This window comes from Armigeres subalbatus, unplaced genomic scaffold, assembly GCF_024139115.2.
Source record: "Armigeres subalbatus isolate Guangzhou_Male unplaced genomic scaffold, GZ_Asu_2 Contig857, whole genome shotgun sequence".
NCBI classification, from domain to species: domain Eukaryota; kingdom Metazoa; phylum Arthropoda; class Insecta; order Diptera; family Culicidae; genus Armigeres; species Armigeres subalbatus.
The window spans coordinates 248,909-266,569 of NW_026943653.1; the positions used below are offsets into that span (position 1 = coordinate 248,909).

The window sequence follows — 17,661 nt, forward strand, 5'->3', positions numbered from 1 at the left end:
GAAATATATGAGTATCAGTAGTGTCCAATCTACGAAGTACACCGTAACTATGCTATTACATGCTATATCAAGTCATCTTCCTGTCATTAGCAGTTAACACTCGTAAGAAAATAGACCACAAAATGCTATTCCTGATAATGCTCTTAGTTTGGATGTTCCTATTCCATTTATAAAAATAATTTTACTGTTGGTTATCATACCCTATAAAATTGATATTTCATCGAGAAAGCATCTACCTATTATAATGTCTTTCGAACCAATTTCGATTTTAACTAACATGACAAATTCAAAAAGTATTTCAATCAATTTGAGAAATGTTGTACAGAATCAACCCATATTTACAGTTCATATCTTCATGGCTCTTCAAACTGCTAAAAAAATTCAAGTGTCTTTAATATACACCCCATTTATAAGACCTCTACACGAATTTGAAACACCAGTCCTGAGTAACGATTTACTTGTCTTCTTCTCCTTCTTCAATGGCTTCACATTCCAACTGGAACTTGACCTGCTTTTCAAATTATCAAAAAACGTTGGGTGGTTTCTCATCATTTAAAAGGTTTGAAGGGATTCCAAGAATTTCTTGAAAAATAGACCTGCAAATCAACCAGCGTAATGATGGACTTCTCACTTATGACTGCTAGCAATGCAGCACCATTCTGGTCCATATAAGCATGCTGGGTAGTTTATTCTCATTTACAAGGTTTACAGGTCATCCAAGAACTCCTTGGAGTATAGACGTACAGATCAACCTGCGTAACGATGGACGATTCTGGCCCATATAAGCACGCTAGGTGTTTTATAATCATATTTAGGGTTTGTGAGTAATCGAATGAAGAAGTACATAGACCTACGGATCTACCAGAGTAATGATGGACTTCTCACTTGTGACTTCTAGTGAGGTATCCCTATTATTGCCTATAGAAGCACGCTGGTGGTTTATTATCATTTTAAAGGTTTGTAGGTTATCCGAAAACTCTGTAGCGTTACGATGGACTTATCACTTGTAACTTCTATCGAAATACTCCCATTCTAGTCTATAGAAGCACGTTATGTAGTTTATCATCTTGTTCAAGGTTTGTAGATCATCCAAACGCTTATTCGAATATAGACCTATGGATCAATCAGCGTAACGATGGACTTCTCAAGTGTGACTTCTAGCGGAGTAGCCCTATTCTGGCTCATAGAATCACGCTGGGTGATTTATATATTTTTTGTAGGTCATTCTAGAACTCCTTGAAGAATAGACCTACGGATCAACTATCGTAGTCCAATTCTGGTCCCTAGGAATACGTTGGGTGGTTTATCATCATTCACAAGGTTTGAAGGTCATCCAAGAACTCCTTGGAAAATAGACCTACGGTCAACTAGCGTAGCGATGTACTTCTCACTTGTGACTTCTAGCGAGGTAGCCCCATCCGGATCCATGGAAGCATCAGGGTTTGTAGATCATCCAAGAACTTCTTGAAGTATAGACCTACGGATCAATCAGGGTAACGATGAACCTTTCACTTGTGACTTCTAGACTTCTGGTCCATGGAAGCACGTTGAGTGGTTTATAATCTTGTTCAAGGTTTGTAGATCATCCAAAAGTTCCTTGGAATTAATACCTACGGATCAACCAGCGTAACGATGAATTTTTCATGTGTGACTTCTAGCTGAGTAGCGCCATTCTGATCTATAGAAACACGCTTGGTGATTTATCATCATTTACAAGGTTTGAAGGTCATCCAAGAACTCTTTGGAGAATAGACCTGCGGATCAACCAGCGTAACGATGGACTTCTCACTTGTGACTTCTAGCGTGGTATCCTTAATCTGGCCCATAGAAGCATGATGGGTGGTTTATTATCATTTACAAGGTTCGTAAGTCATCCAAAACTTCTTGGAGTATAGATCTGCAGATCAAGCAGCGTAACGATGTGTGACTTCTAGCGGAATAGCGCCATTCAGGTCCATAGAAACACGCTGGGTAGTTTATCATATTTTTCAAAGTTTGAACTCCTTGGAGTATAGACCTACGGCTCAACCGGCGTTATGATGCGCATCTACCGGTGAAATACATTCATTCTTGCCTATGATAACACGTTAGTCGGTTCATTATCAATCCCAAGCATTAAGTGATACATACCTTGACTAGTTCAGCGGTAAGATGCGCAGTATGACTATACGTGGTTTATGAATGACCCTGTACTAAAATTATTTCATGTTTTACATTTCCTAAACTTTACAAACTCGTATATTTATTAATGATTACTGTAGTATTTATCAAGTTACACTGTAAACACATAAGTTTATACACATATATTTTTTTTTAGATTTTGAGAAAACAATGCTTATTATGTCATCCATATATTAAGACGAATAATCGAATAGCATACGATGGGACAAGTTTCATGTCAAATGCAAAAAATTGCTATATAAATACAATTCTATCACTCACATAGCATTTATAGTCAGAGTCCGATCATAGCCATAGCAGGAAGATCTATTTTGATCGAAGAAAAAGTATGATCCAGTGTCATAACATAGCAACTTTAGATATAACAGGAAGTCCAAAATTAAATTAATAGTGACGATTGATGGCGGCGACTTGCTATCGATTCCGGGCGCCCTGGCTCTGTGGACAAGTTGGTCAGCAGGAAAAAACGATTTATTAATGATTATAGCAACCGGTGATGACATCCAATGCGAATCGCACTGGAGACTCAACTAATGTGGAATGAAATTTATTATCAATTTATAGAAAGGTTTACGTTGAACTGAAAAGCTCCGACAGCCTGTTTGATAATGACGCTCGCTTAGTACGGGTGACCGGTTCCACTTCATGTCTCATTAGCCAATGAATTGGTGGCCCGACCAAGGAAGACGGTGGTCAATCCTAATCAATACTCAACTTGAAGTCCCATCGAGAGATGGATTGGCTTTGGAGTGTGGATGGGACGGCCTCTCTGGCAACAGGTATGACGAGAAAATCTATTAGTGCCTATTAGATACTAGTTGATGTGTTGAGCAATAGATAAAAAAATCTACTGGAAATCACTAATATTACCTGTAACAAAAATGTTCATTTAAAATTCAATTATTTCTTTCTATCCTTTTTCGGAAATACGAAAGGGTTCGAACATATTTTTTTTATAAATTTTACAATATTTAGAAAAAAAAATGTCTCTGGGTAATTAGCTTTTTTGTTAAACTAATGCTCTACGAGTGTAAAAAGCTTGAGCTTGAGCTAAATTACCGTACAATTAGCAGTTACTACTTTGTGGTTGTGGTTGATTATCTTAGTTGCTTCATCTTATCTTAACCTTTACACAAACATTAAATCAGGAAACTAAACATATTTTTCGCTTATTTCAAAGTATCTTTATACTTTTAAAATTTCCAGTCCGATCCGAAGAGCTCCATATGTTATTGCAAATAGAATAATTGAACAAAAATTACACCCACGGCACTGAATGGCAACACTCGGTAATTTATGTCTGCGGTTTTATTGCATATTACATCGCCTCTAGGTGAAGAAATTCAAATAATAACAGTGATAATCACTTCTGCTACTGCGCTTTTTCTACCGTATCAGAAGGCTTCGATCGATTGCTGTATACACGACGAACTAGCCAATGCATCAACAACGATCTGCGAATTAGTGATTGTCACTCACAGCTTTATTACTATCTGGTTCAACGACAATTTGCTGCTTCTGGTGCGCGCGTAGGTGCTCAAAGCACAAAGCGTGAAATGCAGTTCTCCATGCTTCCATGGAATCGACAAATTGATGCTCTGCTGGCTCTACATCGTGTGCCATGCTATAGCATAGTCTCCCTTTTTTTATTCATGTTTACATACATAAATACCTGCCCTTCTGGGCACCCCCTCCAGAAATAGTTCAAGTCAACCTTCGCAGCAAACACACAATGGGATAGAGATGACATAAAAGGTGTGCCGCAGAAATGTGAGACTTCCGATTGAGAGTTATGTTTTTGCTGGTTCCCTAGCCAGGGTTGTTTTAAATGTTATTGAACTTGACTTGCGGGTGCCATGTCAAGACGGTCAACATGGAAGGCACGTACGCGCGAAAAATGATATGTTTGTGGAGTGAACGTGGCGATGTCAAATAGGCGTTGTTGATCGGTAGCTCTGCCGTATAAAACAACATAAACTTTGAACCTGGTAGGATTCTGTTTTACGTGATTGATACGTTCGTGCAAAAATGTAATTGTTTCAAAATGAATCGAGTGAAAAATCAATCAATACTATTAATGCGATTTTGCCCTCCACAAACAGAGATACATCACAAATTGCGAGATAATAATGTTTTTACATGATTTACATTTCCTCTGTTCATGAACATGAAAAATGGAAATGGCACATGGGAAATCGGGATACCAATCAATTTAACTTAAAAGTGATAGTTCGAAAACTAAAAAAATCACCCAGGTGGTACTGAACATTACCAAAAAGAGATTTATCAAAAATTGTTCATTATCTGTCAATAGTAATCTTGAGCAGGATTATCTCAGCAGTTGTCTCACTGATAATCGGGCCGCCTGCGAATTAAAACACCATTCCTGGTGACGAACGCCTGCTACTGGCTGCAGTCAGCAAGCGTGATGAACCCACCAGGGAACAATTTGGACGAGTTGAAGAAGTTCTTGTCGTGGGTCATGTGGGCGCTTGCGCCGCTAACGATTACCAAGCTACTGTGATTTTCTTGTGCCACCGTACCGGATTTAGCCGGAAGGGGGCCCCGGGGCCAACAGCTTGTGGGGGCCCCAAAATTTACAAAAAAGGTTGGTTTTAATACATAAGATTTGTGGGGGCCCGGGGCCACGGCCCACGTACCGTGCGCCATCTGCACCCCACCACAGATGGTACGCAGCACTTTCCTTTCGAAAACTCCCAGTGCGCGTTGGTCCTCCACGAGCAACGTCCAGGTCTCGTATCCGTAGAGAACTACCGGTCTAATAAGCGTTTTGCAGACAGTCAGTTTGGTACTGCGGCGAACTCTATTCGATTGGAGCGTTTTGCGGAGTCCAGCGCAGTCACAACCCCAGCAGACAATGGATGTGGAAAAATGTGAAAGAGTAATACATTTAGGAGAATCTGAAACTCTAAACTTTCTTTCGTAGACCACTGCAACACACAGTGTTGCTTTTTGCCGATTTCTTGCGCTTTTTAAATAGCATCGTTTCTGTTCATTTTTTTACAGTACAGTTTGTTTGGAAAAGATGTTAGATATGAAAATCACCTTCTTTTGAGAAAATCTTTGAAATGATTAATCCACCTAAAAGTGAGATAAAAATTTGACGGCTTCACTCCACTGCCCCGAATGACAATACCCCGAATGGCATTATCCCGAAGGCCACCACCCCGTAGGCCACTACGTAGTAGAGTAACATAGAGAAATGTATTAAAGATTCTGTTTAACCAATAATTTTGGTTTTCGTCTTATTAAGTTAAATTTACATTCTAACCCATCATAAACTGGAAAAGTACTACAATTCTATGAAAAGGATTAAGAGAGCCTTCATTCAATAGTATGCTTTTCCAGATATACGGCAGACAGAGGAGATTGTTCCTGCTGTAAAGGGACGAGTTTGCCTGGTTTAAGGCACACAGAGGAAATAATGCCTTCTTTAAATGTACGCGTTTACCCTGTATAAGGCAGACAGAGGCGATGATGCCTTCTTCAAATGGACGCGTGTGCCCGGTATAAGGAACGCAAAAGTAATAATGCCTATTTAAAAGTAATGCGTATGCCCGATATAAGGCGAACAGAGATGATGCCTTCTTTAAGTCAACGCGACTTCCAGAAGACAAACAAGATCTCCTTCTCTCTCTGTCTTACACACACACACCCTTGCTCACTCACTGTTTGTGCATCACTAATTATTACTCATTCAACCACTCTTATTCATTCACCCACTCTTACTCACTCATCCACTCTCACTCAGTTATCCATTTTCACTCATTCATTTACTCTCAATTAGTCACTCTCTTTTTCTCGCTCACTCTTTGTCACTCACTCTTAGTCACTCACTCACTCTTACATACTCACTTACTCGCTCACTTATGCACTCCCTGTTACTCACTCTCTCATTCACTCACTCTTGCTCACTCGGTCATTCATACCACTAACACACTTTTACTCGCCCACTCACTCTTGATTGCTCATTCTATCTTACTCATTCACTCACTCTCACCCACTCAGTTTTACTCATGCACTCATTCTTACTCATTTACTCACTCGCTACCTTTTACTCACTTGCTCACTCACTCTTACTAACTAACTCACTCTTGTCAACTCACTCTTACTCACTCACTCACTTTTACTCACTTATTCATTCTATATTACTCATTAACTACCTTTAACTCTCTCTCACTAACTCATTAAGTCTTACTCGCCCACTCGTCGATTCCATGGCTACGCTTCATCCATCTGTTGCTTTTACTTCAGCGACCAAGAAACAACTTCAACCTTGTTGCCCTTGTAGCCATGCTGACGTTGACCGCAAATGCCTCCGGCTCTCTGCATTGTGCATGAGAACGTGCTGCATAATCTCCCGCCGCATACCTATCCTTGAGGACTGTGTGGGGGTCTTCTTCTTCTTCTTCTTATTGGCATTACATCCCCACACTGGGACAGAGCCGCCTCGCAGCTTAGTGTTCATTAAGCACTTCCACAGTTATTAACTGCGAGGTTTCTAAGCCAAGTTACCATTTTTGCATTCGTATATCATGAGGCTAACACGATGATACTTTTATGCCCAGGGAAGTCGAGACAATTTCCAACCCTAAAATTGCCTAGACCGGCACCGGGAATCGAACCCAGCCACCCTCAGCATGGTCTTGCTTTGTAGCCGCGCGTCTTACCGCACGGCTAAGGAGAGCCCCTACTGTGTGGGGGTGTGGAACGGAATTTTACGGAGTAAGAATACTTAGTCCTATACTGCATTGAAACAGTACAAAGCGAAGGGCAAACGGTGGTAATAGTAGTTGTGTAATCATCAATTCCGAAACTTATGCATAATATGTTCAATTATTTATAATGCTTGTCACTTTAACATTATAAGAGAGATGTTTTAAATTGATTTTTTTTCGAATTAAAGTTCAGATTCTATCAAATCACTGCTTGAAGGTACTTTGGTTGACTTTTTATTATCTGCCTATTGAGCTTAAAGTCTTTTCACCTCTGGGTCATCAGAAAGATTGTCGTTGACTAAAACAAACTACAAAATACGGTGAGTCAAATTGCAAAATTGTAAGTGCTCAAGAGCAAAAACAATTTTACACGAAAAAGGTAATAAAAAGCAAATGAAGTTATTTCTGCATGACATATATTCATCTCTTTAAAAGCATATCTTGTCGTTCATAAGTCTTAAAAGTATATGCTACATAACACAAGGAGGAATATGTATGGTTCCTATTCTCAATGTATGCAATATTCAGTTCTAGGAAAGGGAAGATATAGTTCCTTCTTTCAAATGATGCATTTTCTTGGCGAAGGCAAGGAAAGATTTTATTCATTTGTTCAATTAAGGCATTTGCGTGGTTTAAGGCAAAGAAGGATATGACCCCTTCTTTCAAAGGATGCATTTCCCGACAGTTACATCAGTGAAGATATGGTTCCAGGATACATTTGCCCGGCAGATGGTGAAATACGATATGCTTCCTTCTTCCAAATCAGGCATTTACTCGGTTAGAGGCAAGGGAAGATGAGATTCCTTCATTCAGAAAATGCATTCGCTCGGCAGAAGTCAAGAGAGGAAATGGTGGCTCCACCCCTGTACCCCGAATGCCACTACCCCGAAGGTCACTACACCGAATGGGACAGTACCCCGAAATCCATTACCCCGTATGGGATACTACCCCGAAAGTCCATTAGCCCGAATACATTTCGAATCTGTAGTTTTACTATTACTATTTTTAACACCCACAGATACCCATGAATCGTAAAATAACAATCTTTGAAAATAATTTGTTTAGAATAAAAGTATGTACTACTTAGCTTCTGTTTAATAAACATTTTTTGCTTAAATTATTATTCTACGCCATTATTATCTGGAGAAGTTGAGTGAGGAGATAACACCTTTTTTCTACAGTACAGTGGAAATAATACCTTCTTTAAATAAACGGTAGCGGTTCATGGCAAACATAGGAGGTAATGCCTTCTTAAAATGAACGCATTTGCACAGTATATGGCAAACATAGGAGATAATGCCATCTTTAGATGAATGCATTCCCAGAGGTGAACCAGCCAAGAGCTGAAAGCCTCTTTAATAAAAAAAATTAATGCATTTGTCCAGTATAAGGCAAACAGAGGAGGTAATGCCTTTATCAAATGAACGCATTTGACCCGGTTCTAGACGAACGGAGATGATAATGCCTTCTTTCAATGAACGCATTTGGTCAATATAAGACAAACAGAGCTGATAATGCCTTCTTTTAATGAACGCATTTGTCCGATATAAGGCGAATATAGGAGATAACACCTTCTTTAAATGAATGCGTTGGTCCGGTTTAAGGCGAACATAGTTGATAATGCCTTCTTTAAATAAACGCTTTTGTCGCTTTAATGCGAACAGAGATGATAATGCCTTGTTCAGATGAATCCATTTCTCCGATATGAGGCGAACATAGTTGATAATGCCTTCTTTTAATGAACGCATTTGGCCGATTAAGACAAACACAGGAGATGATGCCTTCTTTTAATGAACGCATTTGTTCGGTTTAAAGCGAACAAAGTTGAAAATGCTTGCTATTAGAAAACGCGTTTACCCGGTATGAGGCAAACAGATGAGATAACACCTCCTTTAAATGTTCGCGTTTGCAAAGTATAACGAAACTTTGCCTGTTCCTTGTTCCTGTTCCATGGGAGGAACAAGCATATTCGAAAAACAGAAGAGATTTTCTCATTCTAGGATCTTGTCACCGTAAGGTTTATCGCCGGCAAATTTCAGAAGCAACTTTTTCTATCCCTTTATTCTGTTAAAATTTGAAACGAACCGTATCAAGCCCAGTCGACGTGGGATGAAATTCCAGCTCCCTGCATTGAGTATGAGAACGTGCTTCGAAATTCTCACCTCAGCTTAACAGTCTTCAAAGGTAGCACATGATATGTAATGGGAGTTTTTGGACCTAGAACCATTCGTTCTATACTGTTTTCAAACAGTTCGAGTTTAATGAAACAAATCGCGAGTCCAACACGGTGAACCTTGTAAAAGGATCGAAAAATAAGGATCAACGGATCAGAAATAGGATCAACGGTAAAAATTCTTGTAAAAATTGTGAAATTTACTCAACTGGAGTCGCCCTGCTATTGAAACAAGTAATAATCGTTCACATGAATTATAAATAAATTTATATTGATTTTTTTTTCACTGTACTAAAACATAAACTTGAAATCAGGACTACTGGGGGTACTGGCTCATTCGGGGTTCTTGGTTCCTTCTTTCAATTCAGGTATTTTCTTGGTTTAGGACACGGCAAGATATTTTCCTTCTTTCAAAAGGTGCATTTTCCCTTCAAAATTTGTGGTTTCTTCCTTCAATTCAGGTACTTGATCGGCTCAAGAGAAAGGAAATAATGATCCCTTCTTTTAAAAAATGCATTTGCCCAGCAAAAGCCAGAGAGGATATGACTCTTTCTTTCAATTCAAGCATTTGTTTAGCTTGGTTCAATGCAAGGGGAGATATGATCCTTTCTTAGAAACCGTTTACTCAGAAAGGGAGAAATGGGCAAGTTTTCTGGATTGCCCTTACATGAAAAAAACAATGTCAATTTAATTTAATGCTGATCTATCTTGCTAGTAGCTGCGTCAACATTTCAAATGATTACGTTTTGACAGGAAGCTTCTCGCCACGCCGTCACGCCGTTCCCAATTATCATGTATTGCCCATATGAAGGAAACGACGTAACTGAATGGCTCAACAAATCTTACTTATCCATTACACGGCTCAAATAATAATTATGCCAAATGACCTTATGCCAAACGACCATTATGCCAAACGGCCGTTATGCCAAACGGCCATTATGCCAAACGATTTTATGCCAAACGACATTATGCCAAATGACTTTATGCAAACTGTTGTTCATTCCTATGAATTCTAAATTAACTTTTTTTTTATTACGCGAGGTTAACCGGTCTAGGGCCGAAAACCTCGTAAATAAAGACAAAAATAGTAATATACTTTTATTGAGTAATTGTTTTCATTGATGTGGTGTATAAACTTGAAATAATGACTAATTCGGGGTGGTGTCCCATTATGGGTAATGGAATTATGGGTAGTGTCGTAGAGTCGTGTTATATATCTGCCTTTTCCACACAACCATCTTTTTTGCCCGTCAGAAGACAAGGGAGGATGTGATTTCATCTTTAAATTCGGATATTTACTCGCTTTGAGGCACGGAAAGTCAGTTTTGGCTGGCAGAAAGCAAAAGAAGATGTGGTTGCTTCATTAAATTCAGTCATTTGCTCGACTCTAGGCAACTGAAGAGTGAAGACATGATCCTTTCTTTCAACGGGTCCATTTTCCCGACAGAAGGCAAGGGCATATCCTCCCTCCTTCTTTCTCCTTCTTTCAATTCAGGCTTTAACTCCATTTAAGGCAAGATAAGATGTAACCCCTTTTTTCAGGATGCATTTTCCCGGCAAAAAGCAAGAGAGGATATTACTCCTTCTTTTGATTCAGCCATTTGCTCGGTTCAAGGCAAGGGGAGATATGATCCCTTCTTTGAGAGATGCATTTGCCCGGCAGAAGGCTAGCGAGGATATGACTCATTCTTCCAATACAGAGATTTCCCCGGTTGAGGGTAAGGGGATATATGATCCCTTCTTTCAAGGAATGCATTTTCCTGACAGATGACAAATGCAAATATCACTCCATCTTTCAATTCAGGCATAGTAATGAAGTAATGTCTTCATGTATGAGCGAGTGAGATTTCTTTTCAAAAAATATTTTTTAAGAACGCATGAGCGAACAGGATCGCACTTCCAAAAATAGGCTCTTCTCAAATATTCCACAAATTTTGCTCACTAGCGAATTTTTCACCGTCCAGACTTTCGCGTAATACGAGGCACACCCTTTGCGAAACACAAACTATCCGGTTCATAACCTGACCAAAAAAAATAGCTTTGAGATTTGTTCTCGAGGCATGATTCGTTAGATTGACTGTACATACCATATGAGTCGTCCGATGTAGTACCGCCAGTTATTAAACATAAGCTTACTGCTGCTGCGAGGAATTTTAGGTTAAATAAAGCGCCTGATCCAGGATATATTTCAAGCCTGTTCCTTGAGCACGCGATTCTCGCTGATCCATATATGTTCTGATGCTACCTGCAATGATGTCTGGATGAAGATTACTTCCCAGACCGTTGGAAATGGAAGAAATTGGTGTTGTTGGGATACCCCCAGGAAACCCTATGGCATACAGATCAAATTGCCTACTATACACAAATGGTAGATTGTTAGAGAGGATAATTCTGTACAGATTGTCGGTCTATACAGAGTAAGCTGTTGATTCGTCAAGCAACCAGTACGGCTTTCATACAGGGCCGCTCTACAGTAGAAGCAATACTTTTGATAGCGGATACGGCGCATAGACGAGGAATTATGTTAACGTATAATAGATGTAAAAAATGCCTTCAATACAGTAAGCCCGGGGACTATAACAGGCTCCCTACACCGCTTGAAGGTTTCAGACTAGTTGTGCGTTCATTATACGATACAGATGCTGGTCTGCAATCGATCGACTGCTACCGTGTTATGATAGTGCCGTTCCTCTGGACGTCAGATCTCCTAATCGTCCTCTCGAGTGCAATGTTGAACAATAAAATTGGAAGCATATCACCCTGCTTCAATCCATTCATGGTCACGTCTGCAATCCGAATTCTCAATTTTGAGTCATCCAGCGTTGTACGTATCAGTCTAATCAGTTTCGTTGGAAAACCACGTTCAGACATTATCTGCCACAGCTCATTTTTTTCACAGAGTCATACGAACACATCTGATCCGTCGTTGATCAACGATATTCGCCAAAAGACTCCTCAAGCGGTCTCAGTCCGTTAAACAGATTACGCGATATAATTTCGTACGCCGAGTTTAGAAGGGTGTTCACTCTGTAATTGGCAAACTCTAGTATGTGCCCTTTCTTATCGATCGGATATGAGGCCATCCAACCAGCCGAGAGGCTGTTCTTCATCCTCCTGTATTGTCTGAATAATATAAAATAATATTTTTTTACGTGCGAAATAGACGCTGCTGATTGCCATCCTTCTAGCAGCAGCAATGGTCACAAGTAACAAACCATCATCGTTGGTAGCGAATTGTAGGCTTTCCGTACGAATAACAGAGTGAAAGAAGGTGCATGCATCGCGAGAGAATGAGGACACAATACTTTAGACTACAGTCCAATCAATGTGTTAGACACTCTCCATATGCCTTATCAAGGTTCTCATAGAATGCATTCTTCCAGTCATCAGGCTTATCGTTCGTTGGAGCATAAATGCTGATCAGGCTGTAGTTGTAGAATTCGCCTTTCATTCTCAATACGCAAATGCGGTCGCTTATCGCATGTCACCAAATAACTCACCTCATCTGTTTCCCTAGCACCTTGAAGCCAACTCCACGTTTTGCTCTGTCGTCGCCACTTGGGATTCATGTTGTCCGGTTTTGGTACATCCTGGATTGCTGCCACGCCCACGCCAACTTTCTGCAGCTCACGAGTCAGGAGCCCAACACATGCGGGCTCATGCAAAGTTCTCACGTTCAAAGATCCGACTTTTTAATCGATGTCCTTTATTCATTGCCGGGTTTGTTGCCGTTTGCTCGCGGGAGGGTTAGGATAGGAGTAACTCGGTATGAGGCTAAAGACCGCGAAATGAGAGCTTTTTTATTCCTTCTGGTACGCAAGGTACCAATGGGAGGTATTTCACAGCATTTACCATGCCTAACAATATTAACAATAACAATAGATTATGATTAATAATTCATTAGTAGGTATAATAAAATACTACTTCAACTACCAAACATGAAAATGCTTCAAGAATCCATAGAAAACAACCAGATACGCATCGGATTCAGGACGGCCCAGGATTTATTATGAGCACAGCGACTTATGCAACTTTTTCTCTCTTATCTTTTCAGGGTCAGAATGGCTTCGAAGAGATCCGCCGATTCGTCAAACAGGGCGGTGACTTTGGCAAGGATCTCATTGCAATCCTGCAGGAGCGTACGGAGATCGAACAGATCTACGCAAAGTCACTGTCCAAAATTGCCAACAAGCTCAATAAAGCGTGCCGTGATTTGCCTGGAACGATCGCCGACTCGTGGCGAGCGGTTTCCACGGAGATCGAAAGCCGCGGGGAGATTCACCGACAGTTTTCCAACTCGCTTGCGGACGAGCTGGTCAAACCGCTCAAAACGGTACTGGACAACCAGCACAAGGCCCGCAAGGCTATCGAGAACAATGTGGACAAGTCGGCGCGGATTCTGGCCGAGTGGAGGGCTGCCGAGCTGAAGGCCAAGAAGGGTTCACATCACGCATCGCGAGAGAATGAGAAACTGCAGGACGCAATGCTGGATGTAAAGTAAGTATGACAAGCGGGAATTAATTTGGATCTTTAAACTATAACACACAACTATAGTCTACCTTCAACAGTTTTTTGGTTATTGCTCGGTAGGGTACTTTGTGAGTTGTCTTTACATTCAAAACAAAATTAACCAAAGATTCGTTCGTATCTACGACTGTTCAACTCTTGGTTTCACGTCCCAATATCCTTCTTTATCGATAACATCCCGCATCCGAGCATCAGATTATTTTATATATTTTTCCCAATATTCTTTCCTAGACTACAACGATCACCATCGTTGGGCATACTGCACAAAACCATAGAAAAGGAATCAAAATCCTCCGAGAAGGACAGTTCTAAGCTAGATACCAAACGCAAGAAAGCAGAAGACACCGTCAAGAAAGCAGACGTTGAATACTACACTCTGTGTATCCGAGCCGAGCGAGCGCGCGTTGATTGGGAGATGTCCGTCCTTCGGGGATCTTCGATGTTGCAATCGCTGGAAAACCAACGGCTCAACCACTTCAAAAACTATGTTTCTAGCTACTTACGACTGGTGTCCGATATGAATCCAGTTGTGACGAAGGTCACCGATCGACTCGGTCCGCAGGTCCAGATGTGCAACGTGCAGAAGGATTTGGACGTTTTGAAAAACATTCGCCGAGCGACGGAAGGGCCAAGTGAACAGCTTTTGCCAGACTTCTACTGCGAGCACACCACCCTGGCAATGAATCGAGAACGAAGAAAGCAATCACTAGTCAAACTGCTGCAACTGATCCGCCAAGATCTGGACCGGGAGCGACGATCTCGAAACAGTCTCAAAGGATTCTCGCAAACATTCGAACCCAACGTTGAGGGCAATCAGAACATTGCGGATAAGTTGTATCATGTGAGTAATTTGGTCTGCGTTAAAAATGGGGCGTTGTAAACCAATTTCGCATTTTTTGTTTGCACAGATAAGGTCAATGTTAACATACTTGGAGGGTGCTAGGTACAAGCTGCAGTCGGCACTATTTGAGCTAGATCACAAGCCTCGCTCGAGTCATCCATTAGCGCAGCATATACAGGTTGGTATTTTTTTTATTTGGTTGCGGTGCGCACTCCCCGCAAAATACGTGAATGAAAAAAGTCAAACAATGTTTCATTAAATTATTTGCATTTCTCTCTCGACAGATAACACGAGATCGCACAGGGTTGCAGACGAGTGTGCTAAAGGTTCCCCTTTGGCTGAAAAACGAACAGGAGGAGGAAGATAATGGACAGGAGTCGAGTACGAATGGTGGGTGTTCGGGGTCGGACATTGGCGGAGAAAGGGTAGAGTGCCTGGACATCAAGAATGATACGCTGATAAAGCACATGGCACAAAAATACGGCAGGACGGAAGAGGATCATTACGTAAGTAGATTGTCTGCTCCAGGTATGATAAGACATTTTTAAAACAATTCTAATTATATGTGTACAGAGCTCCAATAAATCCAATAAAATGAGTTCTCCACCTGATGAAAACGGCCCAACGTGGGACAGAGGCGTAGCGGATGGTGTGTCCAATCAGCCAGATTCGGATTTTGGTATGTTCAGAATAATTTGTATTAACGCACGGAGACGAGCCAGCCTGGGGCTGAAAGTCTCCCTAATAAAGACAATAAAAAAATAGTATTAACACACTCCCACCTCTATTTACAACAAAAAAATCAATTCAAAACAGTTTACATGTCAACTTTTACTCGTTGTTCTAAGCTTGTAGCCCATATAATGAAAAACTTTTGTTTTAGCATTCAAATGCATTGTAAAATGACCATCTTAGAATAAAACAAACAAAAAACCAGATTAAATCACTCAGCGTTAATGGTGCCTTTCTCGCATTATTAACACAATAAGAGAAAAAAATGCATTAGATAGGTCAAAATATTATCATTTTAGTAGGATGGATATTACTACTTCCATTAGTCAAATTTATTTGCATTCATTTGAATGCATTCCAGCAATTCCTGGAAAACGTTTTAACTTATGTTTTATTATTTACTTTTCATTATCTCATTTCAAGAACCAAGTGGTACAATATTTGAATAGCATCACTTGCCTTCCGTTACCCCCATGAAAATATTTGTAACTGATGCCTCGGTTAACATTTTTTTTGTCTTCGCGTTAGTTGCTTCCTGAAATTTTTGTTTTCCCTTGAAAGTCACTGGAAAATTTTATATATCTCTCCGGGATAACCCGATCTATTTCAATTCTTCTTAATTTTCTCAAAATTTCCTTCTGAATGTCTCCAGAACACTATTCTGAATTGTCTATGTGGGAAAATCTTCGTGACAATCAATGGCTCAGCACAACTACAGTTAATAATAAACCTGTAGAAATTGAGTTCCTGAGGACTGTCCCAAATGGAACAAAACGTTGGACAAAACTAAATAACAGTGTCTCTAAAACAATGAACTGCAGACAAAAAAATAAAAATAGTAGATCTGTATGGACGACTTCAATGCGAAGATCGGATCCGACAGCTCGAACCACGAGCTAATCATGGATCGCCATGGTAGCGGAGAAATGAGCGAAAGCGGAGAGCTGTTCGCAGAATGTTTCTTCTGCTTCATGTGACGTCTACTATCATCATATTTGGTGCTTTCCCCAGAAACTAGAACTAATATGCCGTCCAATGCTGCCTGTAGATCTAGAATTCATATGGAATACGCAGATATATGACAATTTCCGTAAAAACGATTCCAAACGATATGATGAAAGTATAACCAGTGGTTATTAACCACAGAGAACAGACGTTGAAGCTGCACTCGCTATGTTGTGATAACTTTTTACTGTTCATTTTGAAATAACTTTGGAATGTCGCCGTTATCCCGTGCATAACCAGCGCTAACGTCATCAAAAAATGCCACTGTGCGCTAGTGTCGTTATGCATGCAAGAGCATACCAGCGCCATCGTGTTGTCAAGATGAGATTGTGAGTTGCAATGTTGACGTCGATGGCGTTGAAGTTCGGTGTGTTTATTTACACATGTTTTGCAAGAAAATTTGTTCGAGCTTCCATGTCTGTTCTCTGTGGTATAACAGATCGGAATAATGCAAATATGGGTATTAAAGTGGCGCGCAGTGTTTATGTTTTTGCTTTAACCGGCTTCATTTGATCGTCAATCACGTAACTCAATACGTTAGCATATAGTCTGAAAGATGGCAAAAGACTTTGCCCAAGAAGGTACGTAGCTGGAAGGTTTACAGAAAATGTAATTAGGGGCCATCCACAAAGTACGTCACGCTCCTAAGGGGGAGGGGGGTTCCGAGCAGCGTGACGATTCATACAAAAATTTTAGAGCTCTAGCACAAAAAGTGTGACGAAGGGGGGAGGGGGGGTCGAAAATCGCCAATTTTTGCGTGACGTACTTTATGGATCTTCCCACGTTTCGAAAATTGATTGTTCAAACTAGAGGCCTGGATAACTATTCAGGCCTCTAGTTCAAACCATATGCAAGAAATCAATGTTTCTGCCAACACTACCGGACAACCTATGATTATCGGAGGGCAAACCCCATCTTCCATCTTGTTGGAATTATTATGTACTTTGTAAAATCATTCCGAATAATTTCCATTAGCTCCAGAGCCCTGTAAGATCAATAATTTTGAAATAACAGTCAGTTAGATTGTTGGTCCACGTAGTTCGACAGTGCTGGAAGAAAAAAAGGAAAAAAACGATTTTTTACACATGGTTTGAACACTCAATCTTCTAAGCGTTATAACTTTTTTCATTGACGTTCTAGCAACGTACCTTCTTCGGCATCCTTTGGGTTATACTTTACGGTATGTGCCACTTGATATATGATGAACTAAAACCTATAGAAGTAAAAATTCAAAAATATACGTTCTCCCATACTGATTTTCATACAAACTTCAAACGCGATGCGGAAAGCGAGGAAGCAACCAATCGGGCCCAAATACTGCACAATTGTTGAGAATGGCATCGTAAAACCATTGATTTGAAAAAATTACCTTGACTCTTCACTCTAATGGGTATCTAACTAGGTAGATGGCTTTGCAAACAATGATTACAGAAACATTTTCAAGATGATAGTGTCCACTGCCA

The 17,661-nt window shown here is 40.4% G+C and overlaps 1 protein-coding gene across 7 annotated transcripts in view; it reads left to right on the forward strand.

The window, feature by feature from the left end:
• Positions 1-17,661, forward strand: part of LOC134204731 (uncharacterized) — a 106,370-nt gene that overhangs the window by 77,399 nt on the left and 11,310 nt on the right. For all 7 annotated transcript variants that reach the window (XM_062679530.1, XM_062679528.1, XM_062679526.1 and 4 more), the window contains 5 exons: positions 13,148-13,590; positions 13,852-14,461; positions 14,529-14,639; positions 14,746-14,967; positions 15,035-15,140. In XM_062679530.1, the coding sequence (XP_062535514.1) occupies positions 13,148-13,590; positions 13,852-14,461; positions 14,529-14,639; positions 14,746-14,967; positions 15,035-15,140 (1,492 nt within the window). The remainder of the gene's footprint in view (positions 1-13,147; positions 13,591-13,851; positions 14,462-14,528; positions 14,640-14,745; positions 14,968-15,034; positions 15,141-17,661) is intronic.